Source organism: Hyperolius riggenbachi, chromosome 9 (genome assembly GCF_040937935.1).
Source record: "Hyperolius riggenbachi isolate aHypRig1 chromosome 9, aHypRig1.pri, whole genome shotgun sequence".
NCBI lineage: Eukaryota > Metazoa > Chordata > Amphibia > Anura > Hyperoliidae > Hyperolius > Hyperolius riggenbachi.
In genome coordinates, this window is record NC_090654.1 from 189826381 (window position 1) to 189846077 (window position 19697).

At 43.1% G+C, this 19697-nt stretch overlaps 1 protein-coding gene across 17 annotated transcripts in view; it reads right to left on the reverse strand.

Annotated features, from left to right (window-relative positions):
- Positions 1–19697, reverse strand: part of MAGI1 (membrane associated guanylate kinase, WW and PDZ domain containing 1) — an 869123-nt gene that overhangs the window by 197981 nt on the left and 651445 nt on the right. For all 17 annotated transcript variants that reach the window (XM_068253813.1, XM_068253811.1, XM_068253812.1 and 14 more), the window contains one exon: positions 4459–4668. In XM_068253813.1, the coding sequence (XP_068109914.1) occupies positions 4459–4668 (210 nt within the window). The remainder of the gene's footprint in view (positions 1–4458; positions 4669–19697) is intronic.

The window sequence follows — 19697 nt, forward strand, 5'->3', positions numbered from 1 at the left end:
GATGCCGTATTTTTTTGCCTTTTAAGCAATACCAGTAGCCTGGCTGTCCTGCTGATCGTCTACCTCTAATACCTTTAGCCACAGCCCCTCAACAAGCATTCAGCAGATCAGGTGTTTGTTATTATTGTCAGATCTGACAAGATTAGCTGCATGCTTGTTTCTGGTGTGATTCAGACACTACTGCAGCCAAATAGACCAGCAGGGCTGCCAGGCAACTGGTATTTTTTAAAAGGAAATAAATATGGCAGCCTCCATATACCTCTCACTTCAGGTGCCCTTTAAATTACCCCTGAAGCCCATGGTGGGCTAGATTACCTCCTCCTGAGTCTCCTGATGCTGCTTGTTGTCTTGGGGCCTCTCTCCTGAAAGTATTTAGCAGGGTCCTTTGGTCAATTACCTTTCTGGGCGTCCCCTCAAGTGCTGCCACACAATATAGAGCTACGCAGGCGCAAGTTCAAAACCCTGCATGCACATCTAAAGGATGAGCTTGTTGATGAGTGCTTTCTTTGACTGCGCATGTGCAGTTAGAACATTGCACAGATCAGAATTGCTCCGCACTGCTTGGATGAATTTTATAAAAGCTCAGGGAGTCAGAGCTTACAAAGAAAGTCTATGGACACTGCAACTATGTCCGTGTATTGTGTGACTGTTATTTTAGTATTCACAGTTCACCATTGGGAGAGTCTGCATGTTTATATACTAAATGTACAACAGACTGCTAATGATGTTATCAGTGGAGCTGGGATGAAGAAGCAAATGGACTTTTGTGTGGTGTTGTTTTTTTGAGCTTGAGGAGATGCATTATATGCTAGCTTCTATCTACAACATGGTGCCCTTTATCAGGCCCGGCCCTAGACTTTTTCCCGCCTGAGGCAATTTTCAAAGAAATCGCCGCCGCCCCCGCCCCCCCCCCCCAAGCCGTGTGTGTGGGGGGGCCGCCCGAGCTGGAGGGGACAGCGGGCAGGAAGGGGGTATTGGGCCTAGCGGCGGGGAGGGGAGGTCGGACCCCCCCTCCCTCGCCTGGGTCCGCCGTCCTCCACTCCCCTCCAGCTTTAACAAGGTCCGTGCTGGCTGCAGCTATTTGTAAGAGGCAACGGGCGGGGATTACTCACCTCTTCCTCATTCCAGGCCAGCGTGCGCTCCACTGACGTCACTTCCTGCGGCGTAGCAGGAAGTGACATCAGTGGAGCGCACGCTGACCTGGAACGAGGAAGAGGTGAGTAATCCCCGCCCATTGCCTCTTACAAATAGCTGCAGCCAGCACGGACCTTGTTAAAGCTGGAGGGGAGCGGAGGACGGGGGACCCAGGCGAGGGAGGGGGTGGTCCGACCCCCCTCCCCGCCGCTGTCCCCTCCAGCTCGGGCGGCCCCCCACACACACGGACGGGCGGGTGCCGCCCCCCCAGAAGTGCCGCCTGAGGCAAAAGTTTCACCCCGCCTCATGGGCGGGCCGGCCCTGCCCTTTATCCACTCTAACCATCTGGTCACTTCTAACTTGCAGGGCTTGATTTTTTAGGATGGAAGAGGATTTCAGAACTTAGGCCCCGTTCACACTTGCGTTTTGGCAAGTAAACGGACCGGATCCTGATCGGATCAGGACCTGATCCTGATCAGAACCGTACGGTTCCGATCCAGATCCGGTCCATTTGTATTAGGCATGCATCAGGCTGCCATCCGGATCCGTGGGCAAAAATAGTGAAATTTAAATAAAAAAATTTTGGGGTCAGCAGAAGGTGCACCTGGTGCACCTGTAGAATCAGGTTCCTCCGCTGTAGGCCTCACCTCCACCTCCGACATTCTGCCAAACAGTTCCAGCACGTCTGTCACTGCTGCTCCACTCCAGACATGCTTGGCCCATGTGTCCCCATCCGAAATGGCCGCTTGGATACGCATAGGAAGTGGGGTAGAACGTCAGATTTTTGTAGGCAGTGTGTTCTGTGCCTTCCATTCCCCATTGGTTTCTGTGCTCCGGATGATGCTGTCAGGCTCAGGTCCGGCTCCGGTCCGGGTGCGTGGGCCGGAGATCCGGACCCAAAAAATAGCGCATGTTGGAAAAGTGTCCGGAGTCCGGATCCGGTTCGGCTCCGGGCAGTACGGAACGGACACGTGTGAACGTCCGCATAGACTTTGCATTGCTATGCGGAACATACGTTCCGTTTGTTCAGTATGCGGTCCGGATCAGATCCGGAAAATACGGACAGGGAACGCTAATGTGAACCGGGCCTTATAATTGATCAAAGTGCTTCATTTATATTTTAAGATTAAATATAAAGAAGCTCACTTATTTAAAATTACATGAGAAACAGAATTTTGCCTTCTTAAAAGACAACTTTAGTGGGAAGAATATGGAGGCCGCCATATTTATTTACTTTTAAACAATACCAGTTGTCTGGCAGCCTTACTGATCTATTTGGCTGCAGGAGTGTCTGAATCACACCAGAAACAAGCATGGAGTTAATCTGGTCAGACTATAATGTCAGAAACACCTGATCTGCATATACTTGTTCAGGGTCTATGGTTAAAAAGTATTAGAGGCAGAGAATCAGCAGGATGGCCAGGCAACTTGTATTGCTTAACCTGCTGAGCGGTCTGGACGAGCTCAGCTCGTCCAGTACCGCCGGAGCCTGCCGCTCAGGCCCTGCTGGGCCGATTTGGCTCAAATAAAAAGCAGCACACGCAGCCGGCACTTTGCCAGCCGCGTGTGCTGCCTGATCGCCGCTGCAGTGTGGCGATCCGCCACATGCAGCGGCGAAAGAGGGTCCCCCCAGCCGCCTGAGCCCAGCGTAGCCGGAACAAAAAGTTCAGGCCAGCGCTAAGGGCTGGATCGGAGGCGGCTGACGTCAGGACATCGGCTGACGTCCATGACGTCACTCCGCTCGTCGCCATGGCGACGAGGTAAGCGAAACACGGAAGGCCGCTCATTGTGGCCTTCCGTGTTACTTCTGGCCGCCGGAGGCGATCAGAAGAACGCCTCCGGAGCGCCCTCTAGTGGGCTTTCATGCAGCCAACTTTCAGTTGGCTGCATGAAATAGTTTTTTTTTTATAAAAAAAAAACCCTCCCGCAGCCTCCCTGGCGATCTTAATAGAACGCCAGGCAGGTTAAAAGGAAATACTGTAAATATGGTAGCCTCCATATTCCTCTCTATTCCGTTGTCCTTTAAAACAGAAGACATTTTCGATTATTCCGGTTTGAGTGAGCATATGATGTCTTCCACAATGTGTCACTGCTAAATATGCAAATTATCTCGTAACTAAACACACCTCCAGAACTGCTGGAATGCAATGATGTGTCAGCTCGTTAATATTAAGTCTGGTACCATACAATACACACCATACAATTTCTCTTCAGATAGATGGGTCGAATAGATTTTCCAACAGGTCCGATCTGATTTCCAATCATTTTTCTGATCACTTCTATACAAAATCGACCAGAAAAACTATTGGAAATCAGATTGGACCTGTTGGAAATTATCTATTCGATCCATCTATCTGAAAAGAAATTGTATGGTGTGTACCAGGGATTACAGAGCCAAACTAATCCAACATGCATACAGACTGTTTTGAATTGGTTGATCCTCATCAGTGCATGGGTTAATATGGCTCTATAGGGTAGGACACAGAGTTACAGATTGCCCAGCAAGCTCATGGTAAACCAGAACTCCTAGGAGTGTGTAATGGGCTGAAAGAGATCAAAAAGCCTCCTTACTAAAATACTATGTAAAACATTATTTTGCCTTCTTAAAACAGAAATTATATGCAATTATTAGAATTAAGGTGGTGTACGTTATTGCATGGAGATGTTACGGATCCGGATGAAGATGTTAAAGATGTGGATGAGGATGTTACGGATCCAGATGAGGATCATCTAGTGTGTGCATGAGGCATTAGGGACCTTCATTGTCTTAGGGTGCAAACACACCCAATTTCGATTGGCCAATCACTGACCAATTTCACCATTGCAATGTAGAACGATGGGCAACAGGCTGTGAATACTATGAAAAAGATTGTGTAAGAAACCGCTCAAACTACATGAAAGTGGTAAAATTGGCTAATTAAAACCAGATGTGTGTACCAGTTAGAGGTGTGTGTCTGTGTGTGTGTTTTGTTAAAAGCAGAGTAAAACAATGGTGCAGACTGAAGCTGGCCAGTGAGTGTTCACACAGGACAAGGACATGTGTGTATATTATAAATATCACATGCTCAGTCTGTTAAGAATGGGGGTAACATTGAGTGGTCAGCTGTGGGTTTGGGTAAGGACATCTTTTTATGGAGCACGGAGACCTACATAAGAAAGTATGCTATGCTGCACCATGTCACGCTTTTAGTACAGTGGAAGGAGGATGTTAACTGGGTCACTACTTTGGGACCAGATGACTCACTTTGAATACATTTTCCATCGTCTTTGAAGTAAAAATAGGAGCGCCTTTGCCTTGGCGAGGAAGTGACAAATTGTTTTTACCTGTAAAACTACTGTTCATTTCAGGAGCCTCATCGTCAAAATCATCGTTCTCCGTATGCACTATGCCAGCATTTTGCATATCATTGTAAGACTTTGTCCGTTTCGGGGTCGACTGCTTAGAGCCGGAGAGTGGATTTTGCAATGCATCACCGGAAGTCACTTTCCCATTGACAGGATGGATTGGAGGCTTCGGCGTCCCATAACAGTTACCTAGGCAATGACAAACATATTGATATTTATTTTCATTTTGCTGAAATCCATGCAAAAGATTAACCACCATACAGTTATGAATTAAAATATGCTTCTACTTTTATATTTTATATAACTCTTAACTTTTTCAGACAGAGAAGCAGGGAAGTCATTATTTACATAGTGCCAACATCTTCTATAGTACTAAGCAGACCAGCCAATAGTAGGGACCACAGATACACAAGAAGTTTAATGCACACTACCATCAGAACATCAATCAACACAAGTACAAAATACATACAAAAACATTCATAGTGCCCAACCCCGCCACACCCACAAATTTACTTGCAAAAGACATCTTAAGTGGCTGGATAGTGTACTGGAAAAGAGCTATATAAATGCTTGTATTATTAATTATTCTCTACACGCAGGTCATTTTTATCATCACTAGTTATGGAGTAAAGCCAGGCTACATCCAGAACTAGCAAGCCTATAGTTTATTAATTTTACAGAGCCACATCAACACAACAAGCATACAGTCTGTTTCAGACTTGCTGATCCTCATCAGTGCATGGCAAGGATAGATATGGCTCTATGGGATAGGGCTTGGACCAGTACTACAACATATACAGTGGGCTCATGGTGACACAGAACTACTAGGAAAGTATAGGGGGCTAAGTGAGTTGTATTGGTCCAAGCTCTATCCCATAGAGTCATATAGAGTACTGGTCTGTTGCTGATGTGGCTCTGTAAAATGTATAACAACTATAGGTTTGCTATAGACCAGAGGTTCTGAATGTGAGCCTGGCCTCAGGGGCATAAAGAGATCATTTGCATATACTTAGCAGTGATGCATCATGGGAATCCACAATTGCTTGCTTAAAGAGAAACCATGAGCAAGGATTGAACATCATCCCAATCAGTAGCTGATACCCCCTTTCCCATGAGAAATCTATTCATTTTTACAAACGGATCATCAGGGGGCTCTGTACGGCTGATATTGTGGTGAAACCCCTCCCACAGTGTGATGTCCGGACCATGGTTCTGACAACACACTGTGGGAGCCTTGTTGCATTGTGGGAAATAACAGTGGTTTACAGCGGTTTCCAACTGACAAAAAAGCAAGCAGCATCTCCTTCCACAGACACCACCTGCCAGCAGTAAAAATGTCATGTGATAAATGTCAGAATGTAAATCAGAGAGAGGAAAGATTTTACAATGCGCAAACACTGACTTAATCATTTATACTAATTATTGTAAAAAATGCAGCACTTTTTAATTGCATTATTTTCACTGGAGTTCCTCTTTAAAGCTGAATTATCACAAATACCTTCTGATTTAAGAAGGCAAATTAACAATAACATTTCTATAGCACTTTTCTCCCAAAGGACTCAAAGCACTTAGGCTCTCTCAGATTCAGTAATTGGTAGTAGGATAAAGCATTAACACAACAAAAATTGTATTTCTGCAAATGCCAAACTGAACAGGTTGGTTTTTAGTCTGGATTTAAATACGTCCAGAGATGGGGCTCTCCTGATCTGCTGAGGTAAGGAGTTCATATTCACGGTCAGTGTTGCTTTTTAGCAGGAGGGCATCTTGTTTAGCTCCTTATATATTCTTAGTGGTTCTGGGTCACCATGAGCTAACTGGGTATTCTGTACTTTTGTAGTGCTTGTCAAACAACACAACAGCCTACATTCTCTCCTCCATGGACTCAACAGGTAGGTAGGTCAATCAAGTGCAACTATGTAGCAAACAGAGTATTAAATGCAATTCATGCAAGACTACATTCCAAGCATATTTGCCTTACAATACAAGCCATGTATCTACATAAAAGGGCAGATTATACTTCACAGGAAGTCGGTGGTGAGTGTGATGATAGGGAGGTCTGACAAATCCCAAACTCAGTAAGGAAAGTGGGGAAGTACTGCTGAATGCAATGCCATCCTCATTCCCGCCAAATTCAAAAGCTGGTGACAGGTCAGATTAAACACCTAGTGTCTGCTTATGCAGCCGTGCATTGCATTCTACATCTTTCAAATATAAAAAAATGTCAACTTAAAAATGCTGAGATTACACACATCTTAAGTAGTTGGAGCTTCTTCAAGGAAATGTCCGAGGCAGAAAAAAAAAATGACATTACTTACCCGGGGCTTCTTCCAGTCTCTGGCAGCCAACATGTCCCTCGCCGCAGCTCCGATGTCTCTTCCATTCGTGATGGCGACCTCACCAGGAGATCCCGGGACACCGGAACTTCAGCGAGGGACATGTTGGCTGCCAGGGGGCCGGAGGGAGCCCCGAGTAAGTAGATGCCATTTTTTTTCCTAGCTCGGACATTTCCTTAAAAACCTATCGTAGTAATTGTGTGGTATTCAGTGTTGTATTATTTGTGTGGTATTTTAGTTTTCTCTAAGAGCTGGTGATTTGAAAAGCTCTTGCCAATGTAATGCTATGGGGGATTTAAGAAAAAAAAAAATCACATTCCTCAAGTGGGATCACACATACATAGCAATACATTATTAGCAAGAGCTTTTTGAATAACAAGCATTAAGAAAAGGCTTAGAAAAGTGCTGCTAGTGGGTTCCAGGCCTTACACCCCCGACTGGACTAGGTGTGACAGTGACGGTTACAGGCACCTTAAATCAGACTTGCAGCATCAGTTCCTGGAAATGGTACATATTACACTGAGGCTTGGTTTACACTGGACAAGAGATCCCAGGTTATTAATAGGATGCATTTACACATGTGCATTTACAATGGGTCCCTCGAATCTGATGCGGGCCAAAAACGCAAAGTTACGACATGAACGATTTTTCCAGATAATCATATGCGTTTCTTATAGAAGCCTATGGTGAAAACACATCCGCTCCGGTCTCTACAAGGACTTAAATGGACCTCCGGAGTGTATTTTGCACTGGCCACTCCAGCTGACCATTTGCAATCCATCCCCAGCGTGGACTGAGCCTTAAACACAAGGTGGAGGTTAACTTATGTGTGTGTGTCAGTTAACTGTTAAGTTAAGGCCTAGGCCTGCCGATGCTTATACAGCTGCCCAGAAAGCTGGGAAATCTCTGTGCCTTAGCTTGTGCTGATAGCATGTCTACTACAGCTGTGAGACCTCAGTCTGCTAACAGGAAACTATACAAGCTTCAAAGCAGACCTGTAAAGAGGATAAAAATAAATAAAAAAAAATATAGGGGGAAGCATCTAGCTCAGGCATGGGCAAACGTGGCCCTCCAGCTTTTAAGGAACTACAAGTCCCACGATGCATTGCAGGAGTCTGACAGCCACAGTCATGACTCATAAAGGCAAATGCATTGTGGGACTTGTAGTTCCGTAACAGCTGGAGGGCCGAGTTTGCCCATGCCTAATCTAGATGGTCCAGAGTCATCCAGTGTCTCTCTGCATCCCTTCATCCAGGGCTGAGACCCCTCTTCACAATATTCAGCTTTAATGGTAAATGTTGCTCCCAGTTGTGATCGCCTGCACAATAGCAGGGAGATGCATTTGTATGGCTTTTCTACATGAGCAGCTCCGTACTACTGTGCAGGCGTGAATCCACAAGTGCCTTGCTTGTGGCCACGCTTGTACATAGAGGGGAGTGTGGCTAAGAAGATGAAGAGGGTCCTGACCGACGACAGAGGGGTCATGGAGCAGGGGCGTAGCAATAGGGGTTGCAACCGCATTGGGGCCCTTGGGCCAGAGGGGCCCCAAAGGGCCCTCCCACAACTTCAGTATTAGCTCTTTATTGGTCCTGTGCTGGTCATAGTCACTTCTATAGATGCTTTGAATAGTGGTAATCATTAACAAACTGTTCCCCATTCCCTTCTTGCACCTCTGACACTGTGGTTGTCCTTGGCAGGTTTTGGTGCACCGTATCAATTGTTACATATAGAGTGTTTGCGGGGCCCCAATGTAAAACTTGCATCAGGGCCCACAGCTCCTTAGCTACACCACTGTCATGGAGGATCAGGGAAGTGAGCATCCAGAGGATTCCCTCTACTGTGGTAAATAACTTGGGTTTTTTTCCTCCCTGATTACAGGTGTACAGTACTTTAAAGGTCTGAAGGCGCATGGCTACAGGCAGGCAGAGCCAATACAATGGATTTTTGAATCTGAAAAGTTCTGCTTCAAAGGCAATGCTTCTAATTTAAACTACCCAACATGTTTGCTTTGCCTTTGAGCATTTGCCTTCTTCAGCTAGCTGAGCTACAAGTTTCCACTCAATGTTGTCCGATGTCTGCTGACTGGCTGGGCTTCTGAATCACTAAACTTTCAGTCGAATTTAAAAATGCCAGGCAAGTAGGACCTGTCACACAAATCATACTCCAACTGTAAATTTAACGGTCTCGGCTAGTATATATTTTTTTTCCTTTTGTTTACTTTTCATTGACTGGTCTTTTCTTCCCACAACTTTACCAGAACACAGAAGAAACCCCCATTGAGTTTCTAAGCATGCACCAAGCAGAAAATAAAATAAGAGTTTCTTTGTTTCCTGTGGGGTACTCAAGATTGCATGCATTGGGAGGATTGAGGAGCGTATTGTTGAAGATCATTCATTACACAGAATTAAGACAAAAGGCAGCTGGGACTGAATAGCAAAACTTCATCTCGCTGCATTTGAATTTCAATTAGCCGTGCTTGGTCCAAGGGTGCTTTTGTACAATGTGATGTCAGGTTTAGAGTGTAGCCAGCAGAAAATATAAAATTCATTACCCCTTTCACCCTGAGAACGGAAAGAAAGGAAGGAATGACCCACATTATCTAGTGAGACTCATACGGGCGTGTATTGAAATGTTTTTATTCTACCAATTTAGGGGCTAAAAAACGTGTGGACCCAGGATTAATTACGGAGGTAAAATCAGAGCCAGCTGCTAGATTTATGTCTGCTAAAAAAAAAAAAAAACACACACACAAAGCAAATGTACCAGTCCACTTCCCCGTGAAACTTCATTGAAAGATTTTTGGAGAAATTTCCAGGCATCGCAATAGCCAAACAGCTTGATCTGGCAAGCAAGTAGTGATTGGGAATGGTCAATGAGATGTAAAGGATTCCAAATTGATGCCGGATTTCACTAATTCTCCATGCAAATGTATCCAGCTTGAGGCCTGGAACCCACTAGAGCAGTGATCTGCAAATTGGCTCTCCAGCTGTTAAGGAACTAAAAGTCCCACAATGCACTGGTCTTTATGAATCAGGACTGTGGCCGTCAGACTCCTGCAATGCAGGAGGCAAGTTTGCAGATCACTGTACTAGAGCGTATTTTTTTTGTTTTTGTTTTGTTTGGGGGGGGGGGGGGTGGTTTGAGCATTTAGGGAGCGCTTTTAATCACTAGCGATTTCCCTAAATGCTCTGCCAATGTAAATGGATGGTACAGATTCCACTAGAGCAAATAGGATTAAGGAAATCGCAATCGCAGGACATGCAGCATTTTGGGAGCGTTTCCATTCTAATGAATTGTATGGAAGCAGGGAAATTGCTCGCAAAATCGCTTTCAGAACGCATCACAAATCGCTAGTGCTTTGCACTTTCTAGTGGGTTCCAGGCCTGAAAATGGACCCAATTCCCAACTTGGCTTCTTGTGATTGGTCTACTTTCCAGCTGCATTCATTTACATACAAAATTTGCATTATACTGTTTGAAATCCAAATTATTTGCATCTCATTGACTACGCCTGGTTGTGATCAGTTCTATCACATTATACAACTGCTCACTCTAGGGACGGTCAATGAGATGCAAATAATTTCAAGTTGATGCAGTATTATGCACATTTTGTATGCAAATTTATGCAGCTTGAAAATGGACCAATCACATCCTGCTGAGTTACAATTCGATTAGTCCATTTTCAAGCTGCATAAATTTGCATACAAAATGTTCATAATACTGAATCAACTTGAAACTATTTGCATCTTCATTGACTATCCCTAGCTCACTCAATCTTGACTAGATTTTAGCAGAAGTCTAATGCTTAAGGGCCCATTCGCGTTTTGCCGGCGATTTCAGCAAAACACTCAAGCGCTAGTGCAATGATACCCTATGGGCCCGTTCTCACTTGGGCGATTTGCGTTAATTGCCGGCGATTAACGCAAATTGCCAAACGCAAATGTGTAGTCAGGAGATTTCCCGGCGATCGCATTTCAGTGCTATAGAAGTGCTAAACGCGATCGCAGAAAAATCGCTGCAGTGTCCAGTGATCTCCCGCAATGCGCTTTTAAGTGTGAATGGGCCCATACACACACAAAGCAATCGGTGTGTATAGCAAGGAGAAAGCCACTGAAGCGCACAAACATTGCTGACCGTCTACAGTTTGCTAAAGATCATTTGGACAAACCAAAAGGATACTGGAACAATATTTTGTGGATTGATAAAAATAAAAATAGACCTTTTTGGAGTGGAAGGAGGAGCCCTTTATGTGAACAAACCTAAAAGCTTTATTCCAGATTTACTCATTCTACAAGACACTTTTTTAAACCAGATCCGTCACCTTTGTAAGGAAATGAAAAATATAATTAATAGAATTTCCAGGAAAAAATACTGAAAGTTTAATGACCTTTAATATTTTGAACAGGTAATAAATACTCTGGAATCTTATGACTCTGGTCTGTGTGACCTTTATCTTACATATCATTTTAAACTGTACGAAACTTGTGCAAAGAAATTACATCACAGGATGGCAACTATGGCAACACGACCCAACATACGTGACTGAAAGCTGCACCCCTTCTCTTCCAGCTTCCTGATGATGAAGCATTTGCATGACCGAGAATACAATAAGCCTCGTTTATCAAAATGTCTTTTAAAAAGCTGTCTGACCTACTCTAAGAATGAGCGGATTCCTTTTCTTTTCAAACCAGCAGAGGAATAATTAAAGTTTGAATACGATTAACAACAGTGAACGTCACAGGCATGCTTTCTGGAATTAGGACCGACGTTTTCCCTGAGCACTGTACATATTATGAGGTAGCCTTTTAAGTCTCATTCTAGACACATATCTAAGTAAGTCATATGATAGCTAAGTGAGCAGAAGGCCCATATGCTACCCCTTTGTTCCACACAAGGCTTCTGTACCAAAGGATCTTGTTTAGAAAATGTGGTCATGTGGCCTATAGCAGTCTAGCTTTGGGAGGCAACCGCAGCCTCTGTGAGTGAAGGTACTGCAGCTGCTTGACTAGAGGCGGATCTGTTAAGATGCAAAGAGGCTGAGCACAGACACAGCTATTTTAGGACAGACAACAGCTCCAGAACTCTGTAGTGTTGTATGAATTTGTTAATGAAGAAGATAGTAGAGAGATAAAAGCAAATAAACTCTTACCAGTGCCTACCTGGGACAAAAAAAAACAAAAAACATTTTTGCCTAGAGTGGACTTCTATATATACTTGGTAAAAGTATAAGTCTTGTAATGAATTGTTCATGTTGAAATGCCCTGAGCTATTTACACCAGCATTCCACAAAATATGTACAGCGGGAGACATGGCAGCGCTTTCATACAGAGGCTGTACCCGAATGATCTATCTGTATGGATGTGCAGAGCTCCAGAATCTGGACAACATTACACAACTAGCACTCAAACATGTATAACAAAGGAGGGTGTTAAGCTTCAGTAAATAATTTGTGCACAGATTATTCCCTACTGGACATCCCCTACGGCTATGACGGACGCTCACGAGGAAGATCTAACACTAGTCTAACAATAAAAACAAAATTTTCCTTGTGCTACTGATCATAAATGGTATACACATTTCATCAAGCAGGCAGACAAATGACAGCGCTCAAGGCTGCACCTGAAATGAAAACCAACAAAGGCATGCAGAGCCCCACTGGGGCTAAATACATGATTTGAATGCAAAACAGATGCAATTGGGTAGCAATTCTAATCTAAAAGATTTTGAATACAGATTGAAGCACTGAATGCAGCTAGCCACATGTATACTTCCAGAACACAAAGGGTAGCCTTAGGACCCATAAACGCGTGCTTAGCTGAGCTTCAGGAGTGGACGAATAATAACTGGTTAAAACTAAATGCTGACAAAACTGAGGTTCTTGTTATTGAAGGTCAGCACTTTACAGCAAAGCAGCTCCAGTCTCAGCCAGCAACACTAAGGCTAGGAAGCTCAGACTTGAACAATTAAGACTTTGTGCGCAGCCTGGGAGTACTGATTGATGGGAAATTAAGCTTCAGAAATCAAATCTCAGCTGTTGTGAAACATTCCTTTTTTCACCTAAAGCCTGGTACACACCATGCAATTTCCCATCAGATAGAGGAGTTGAATAGATAATTTCCAACAGGTCTGATCTGATTTCCGATAATTTTTTCTGATCGATTTGCATAGAAGTGATCAGAAAATCTTTCAGAAAAACGATCGGAAATCCGATCGGATCTGTCAGAAATGAGCCATTGACTCGTTTATCTGGAAAATTGCATGGTGTGTATCAGCCATAAGGAATATTGCAAGGATTAAACACCTCATACCCCCAACCATTCATCACATCAAGGCTGGACTACTGCGTTGTTCTCTATACTGGCCTTCCAAACAAACACCTGCACTGCCTGCAATTAGTACAGAATCCCGCCGCAAGGCTGTTAACTAGCCAACCCCACCATTGCCACATATCACCAACCCTTCGCTCACTCCACTGGCTACTGATACAATGGAGAATTCTGTTTAAGATTGGCTTATTGACATTCAAATCCTTGCACAATCTGGACTCGGGATACCTGAAGGACTTGTTGCAACTGCATCACACACCCCACAATCTTAGATCAAAAGGATGTAATCCTTTGGTCACCCCCAGAGTCCACCTCAAACCCTTTGGAGACAGAGCCCTCTGTCATGCTGCCTCTACACTTTGGAACTCCCTGCAACACCCAATCAGAACATCTCCATCCCTGGAAGCATTTAAGTCCAAACTGGAAACCCACCTCTTCAGTCTGGCATTTATGAACATCTGACTATTTCCTCTGTAACACAGTCTAGTCTGCAACCCTGTATTGATCTGAGACATATTTATGCGCTTTGAGTCCTATGGGAGAAAAGCGCTTTACAAATGTTAAGCCCCGTCTACACGGGGAGCTGTGGAGGCGATGTGACTTATCAATCGAGCCGCTGATGCGGCTCGATTGATAAGATCCGACAGGTCGGATCTTGCCGCCGCCGATTCCCTGCTCGTTCCCCGCGAGGGGACAATGGCAGGGAATCGAGCGGAAGATAAGCGGCGCAGGGACAAGAGATTGTAAATGTCGAAAGTTGGCTGGTTAGAAAACCCTCCTGTAGTGCAATCTTTCACTCAGTCAACTTTTGATAATTTTGCATTTGTTTTTAAAACTACATTTTCCACTGTGATATTTATAACCATATTTCATTTCTGAACATCAATAAAGCGATCATTTGCTGTCCAGCATTACAGTTACCACTGAATACCATATTGCTACTTACAACCAGGGCTGTGGAGTCGGAGTCGGAGTCGTGGAGTCGGGCAATTTTGGGTGCCTGGAGTCGGAGTCGGGAAAAAATGCACCGACTCAGACTCCTAATGATTTTGTAACTGTAATTAAAATAGAAAATATGATAAAATGTTCTATTTCTCAGATAATAGTCATTAAAATAATGTATATATACAGTATATATACAGTAATAGCTGTGCTTAGTCCACAAAAATGAAATAAACCAATCAAAATTAGTTACTTGTGCTGCTTCAATAAAGCAGTCCCCGTATTTTTAAGGTCAGATATACATATCTGATTGTGACTGTATATATGATGTGTACACAGGAATCTCTTATATATACTAAATAACATCTATGCTGTAAGAATAAAGCCTGATGTGTAGCTGTGTCACTAATAGAGATGGTCAATGAGATGGAAATAATTCTGCATTGATGCTGATTTATGCAAATGTATGCACTCCCTTTGCTGATGAAATCAAATAATTTGATATGTTATTAAAATTTGGTTTGGTGACTACAAATTAAAGGGTACCTGAGATGGATGAAAAGAAAAGTTTTATACATACCTGGGGCTTCCTCCAGCCCCCTTCAGGCTAATCAGTCCCTTGCTGTCCTCCACCACCCAGATCTTCTGCTATGAGTCCTGGTAATTCAGCCAGTCAGTGCTGTCCGGCCGCATGCCGCTCCCACAGCCAGGAACATTCTGCACCTGCGCAATAGTGCTGCACAGGTGTAGTATGCTCCTGGCGGCGGAGTGTGTGCATGCGCACTACGCCCGACTGGCTCAAGTACCTGGACTCATAGCAGAAGATCCAGGTGGTGGAGGAGGACAACGAGGGACTGATTATCCTGAAGGCGGCTGGAGGAAGCCCCAGGTATGTATAAAACTTTAATTTCATCTGTCTCAGGTTTACTTTGTTACACAGTAGTACTATACTCTACATATGCACTCCCCACAGAGCTGCAGGGAATCCACTGAGAATGCTGTGCACATTGAACACAGAGGTGTTGTCTGTCACCCATAAACCTTGCTCAGATTGTGCATGAAGAATGTGTAATAGAGGAAGAATCTCCTCATTCCCCTGCAGAGTACCTGCACATCATTCTTACATGTACCCACACTTACATTGCCTAGGGCCTGATAGATGTTCTTTGTTCCGGTTTGTACCTTTTACAAGTACTCTTACCAAGGACTAGTTTTAGTCTAAAGGGAATAAATATAGTAGTCTACATATCCTTCTCACTTCAGTTGTCTTGTAAAATTCCTAAGCGTTGGCAGTTAAGAGACGAATTTCATGTTACATACTTTTAATCAACAAAATTGTAATATGCAAATTAGAGGAGTCGGAGTCGAGGAGTCGGAGTCGGTGGAATCCTAAACTGAGGAGTCAGAGTCGGTGGATTTTTGGACCGACTCCACAGCCCTGCTTACATCTGCATTTACCACACTTTATCATGCTACAAACACTCATTTTTTATGTTTATTAATAACATAAATAAACCAAGTACAATACAGTTACATATACAATTCTAAAAAAGATAAACTCAGGCTTCCATACATATTTTCACACTACATATCACACGCTTTCTAGCTTTCCATTATAAAACACACACACACACACACACACTTTTATAAATTCATCCTTGTTGTTTATACAAAGTCTGGTATGTAGTGAATAGCTATATACGAGTTATTCTAGTTGAATACAATTTAAAACTTTATTGGTGGTCTGATTTTTCCAACATGTCCAATCAACAAAAAAATTGGAAATTCAATCAAATTTCTCGAACGAAAATAAACAAAACAAAAAAAAAAATATCATTTTTCAGGACAACCAATAATTTTAAACAGATTGGTGTACAATTAAACAGAAAAATTGCAGCGTATGTGGCCACTAACGCCACAATTTGCCGAATGATAGTTCACAAACGATTCTTTGTAGGAACGAACGGAAATGATTGTTTGTGACCACGAATGGACAAAATCTCCTAACCAATCCAATCAGATTAATGAAATTGATCTGAAAATCAGATTGATTTCATTAATCTGATTGGTTAGGACGTTTTTTCCATTAGAGGTCCCAAACAATCCTTTCTGATCGAAGAATCGTTCATAATTGATAATTTGGCAAACGGTAGCATTAGTGGCCACCTTAAAGAGAACCTGTACTGAGTAAAAATATTTAAAATAAACACATGAGGTAACTTCAAATGAACATTACATAGTTACCTTGCCATCAGTTCCTCTCAGAAGCTCACCATTTTCTTCTGACAATAATCCCTTCCAGTTCTGACAATATTTTGTCAGATCTGAAATATATCAGTTGCTGTCAGTAAAATATCAGTTGCTGTCAGTTATAGCTGAGAGGAAAACTGATGTACCAGGTAATGTCTATGTTTCCCTATGGCTCAAGTGGGCGACGTTACAGTTTAACTGTGTGTTGACTAGAAAGCTGTTATGGGTAACGGCCATTTTCAAAATGGAGGACGGAAAAGTCCCTTGATCACAGTGAACAAAAAGGGTGCGGGACAGGAGAAAGACACCGAGGAGTAGACTACTTGGAAGGTAAGTATGACTTGTGTATGCTTATTTTGACTTTTAATTTTCAGTTCAGTTTTTCTTTAAGGCAAGTGCACCGGGGTATCAGGTTTCAATGGCTGTAGCACTGCACTGCTTTGCGCAGTACAATGCTTGCAGTTTGATTGGTGCTTGACAGATTTCCACTGAAATCTACCAAAAAACCTATGTAGGGCATGTAGAATGGAACACACAGGTCTTGTACCGCCTACAGCTGATACAGAATACTGCTGCCAGACTGCTAACCAACCAACCCCGTCACTGCCACATAATGCCAGTCCTGCATTCCCTTCACTGGCTACCTATAGAATGGAGGGTCCTATTCAAGATCGGCCTACTGACATTTAAATCCCTGAATAATCTAGGCCCTGGATACATGAAAAATATGTTACAGCTGCGTAGCAATCCCCGCATTCTCAGATCCACAGGTTCTAATAATCTAGTCATACCCAGAGCCCACTTGGAAACTTTTGGTCCCAGAGCCTTCTGTCATGCTGCCCCTACGTTTTGGAACTCCTTACCTCAACAGATCAGGACAGCCCCATCCCTGGACGTGTTTAAATCCAGACTGAAAACCCACCTGTTCAGTCTGGCATTTGCAGAAATATAACTTTTGTTGTGTGAATACTTCATCCTACTAATTACTGAATCTGAGAGAGCCTAAGCGCTTTGAGTCCTATGGGAGAAAAGCGCTATAGAAATGTTATTGTATTGTATTGTAACACACTCCAATCAAAAGTCTTGGCATATCAAGCCATAATCAACTTGTGTATAGCGACCTTATTTTTCCCTCAGAGGGCCTCACTACATAATTTCCCTTCCAAGGACCATTTCAGGGAAAGTACATTAACCTTGACACTATGTTTTGCCACCATGTTTTGTGGCTGTGTGAGGAAACCCACACAAACTCCATGCATGTAGTGACCTGGGTAGGATCTAAACTCTGGGATTAGATATCAGGGCTGTGGAGTCTGAGTTTAAAGAATTTTAGGGTACCCGAGTTTGGTGGTTTAATAAAACAAGTCGGGGCGAGATGATTTTTGTATCAACTCCACAGCCCTGGTAAGTATTAGAGTCGGAATTTACCTGTAACTGAAAAAAGCCATGTCAAAATGGTCTGGTCTGTTCTTGGTGTGCAACTGGATGAGGAGGAATGGGATGACTGCATATCATCTCCTAAACGTGTCCCCCATTGTTTGAAAGACAGGCTTACACAACCCTATACTCCTCAGAGTTACCTGACCCCAGCTCGTATTACCAGCTGCGTTACCCTTCTGCCTCTAAAACGTGTCCTAAATGTTTTGCCCTTAATCGATCTTTTTTTACATCTTATTTAGCAATGCCCCCAGTAGCTGGTAAACCGGTCCCTGATTTGCTACACGACCTGATGGGCTCTTCTGTCTCCCTCGATATAAAATCCTGATTACTGAATCTCCTAGACGAAGACACTCCTAAATTTGATTAAGTCTTCTTATCTGAATCACTTTTTGTGGCCAATGTGTTAGGCCCAGTGCACACCAAAACCGCTAGCAGATCCTCAAAACGCTACAGGTTTTTGAAGCAGATTTCAAAGCGATTCTAGCCATGTTTAGAGAGGTTTTCTAAACATGCCTAGCGTTTTTTGGAGCGTTTTTGTGTAGCAGATTACAAATATTGTTACAGTAAAAGCGGTTAGTGAACAGCTACGGTTTCAAAAACGCCTGGAAAATCGCTCTGATCTAGCATTTTTCAGAGCGGTTTGAGCTTTTCCTATACTTTACATTGAGGCAGAAACGCTTCTGCAAACCGCAAAAGTGCTGCAGGACCCACGTTTGCGGTTTGCTAAAAACCATCCCATTGAAATACATTAGCCAAGCGTTTTCACAGGTGGAAGCGGTTTGCAAAACGCTTCAAAAACCGCTCGGTGTGCACCAGGCCTCACTTATAGATGGCTCTCTCCCATTCCTCCTTCTCTAGAAACCTGGAAAACCAAAATTAAACAATCGCTTCCTTATTAAAAAAAAACTAATATATGCTCACCGAAACTGTTCGGGTAAATTCAATAAAGTCTGGGATCGCTGAACAAACAACTGTATGTCCTAATGTTGCTATTATGAGATCTTACTTTATCCTTCATTCTTTCTACTGCAATGTTTTACCTGCTAATCGGATATTGTAAACCAATTTCAGAACATTGAATGTATATCACTGTAACCTTTCTTGAAGTGGTCTGAAATTCAGCATTTCTACTTTGCTCTAAAAGATTCCTCACAGCTTGAAAGCTGCTATCCCAGAATTTTTTTTTAGCAGAACATCACTGAAATAGTTAAACAAAGCACTTTCTATTCAGCTTGAAATCCGCATCCAAACTTGAGATAACAGTATCTTTGTTCGCATTCCAATGTTGATACATGTGTGTAAGCACAGTGTAACAATTGAAAAGGAGCTCTCTGTGAAGCTCTCTGTGCTTCAAGCACACAAACAACTCAGAACAGTTAATTAGGATGTTAATATAAAATAAAAAGCAGTTTGAATAAAATGCAATGGCAAGTTTCAGGGCAAGATAAACTACACTTTGGAAACTTGTAATTTGTAAACAGACAATATTACATGTGCACAAAAGCAAATATAACTGTATGAGTAAGAAAAAGTAAGAAAACTTTCCTAGCAGAAAATGGCTTCTGAGAGCAAGAAAGAGGTAAAAAGGGGAATTTCTTATCAGTGAGGGTCACACTGTAGTCACTTCCTGTATGAGTCAGGACTGAGTGAGCCACTTACATACCTGATATTTAACTCTTTCAGGCAGAAAAAGAAAAAAAGGAACACAGCATAGTTATTTGTGTGCTAGGCACTGTACATACACGTCTATCTCATCCTGTCACGTCACTTCGGGTATCCTTTAACACACAGCTTGCTGGTGTGTTTGCATAGTACATATGCAGGTACTAGCAGCTTCTTTGCAGGATTAGTTAGATGCACTATCTGTCACCGGGAGGACATTAAGGATATGTGCTCCTAGTCACTAGATAGGTTTTGATGCGCTGAAT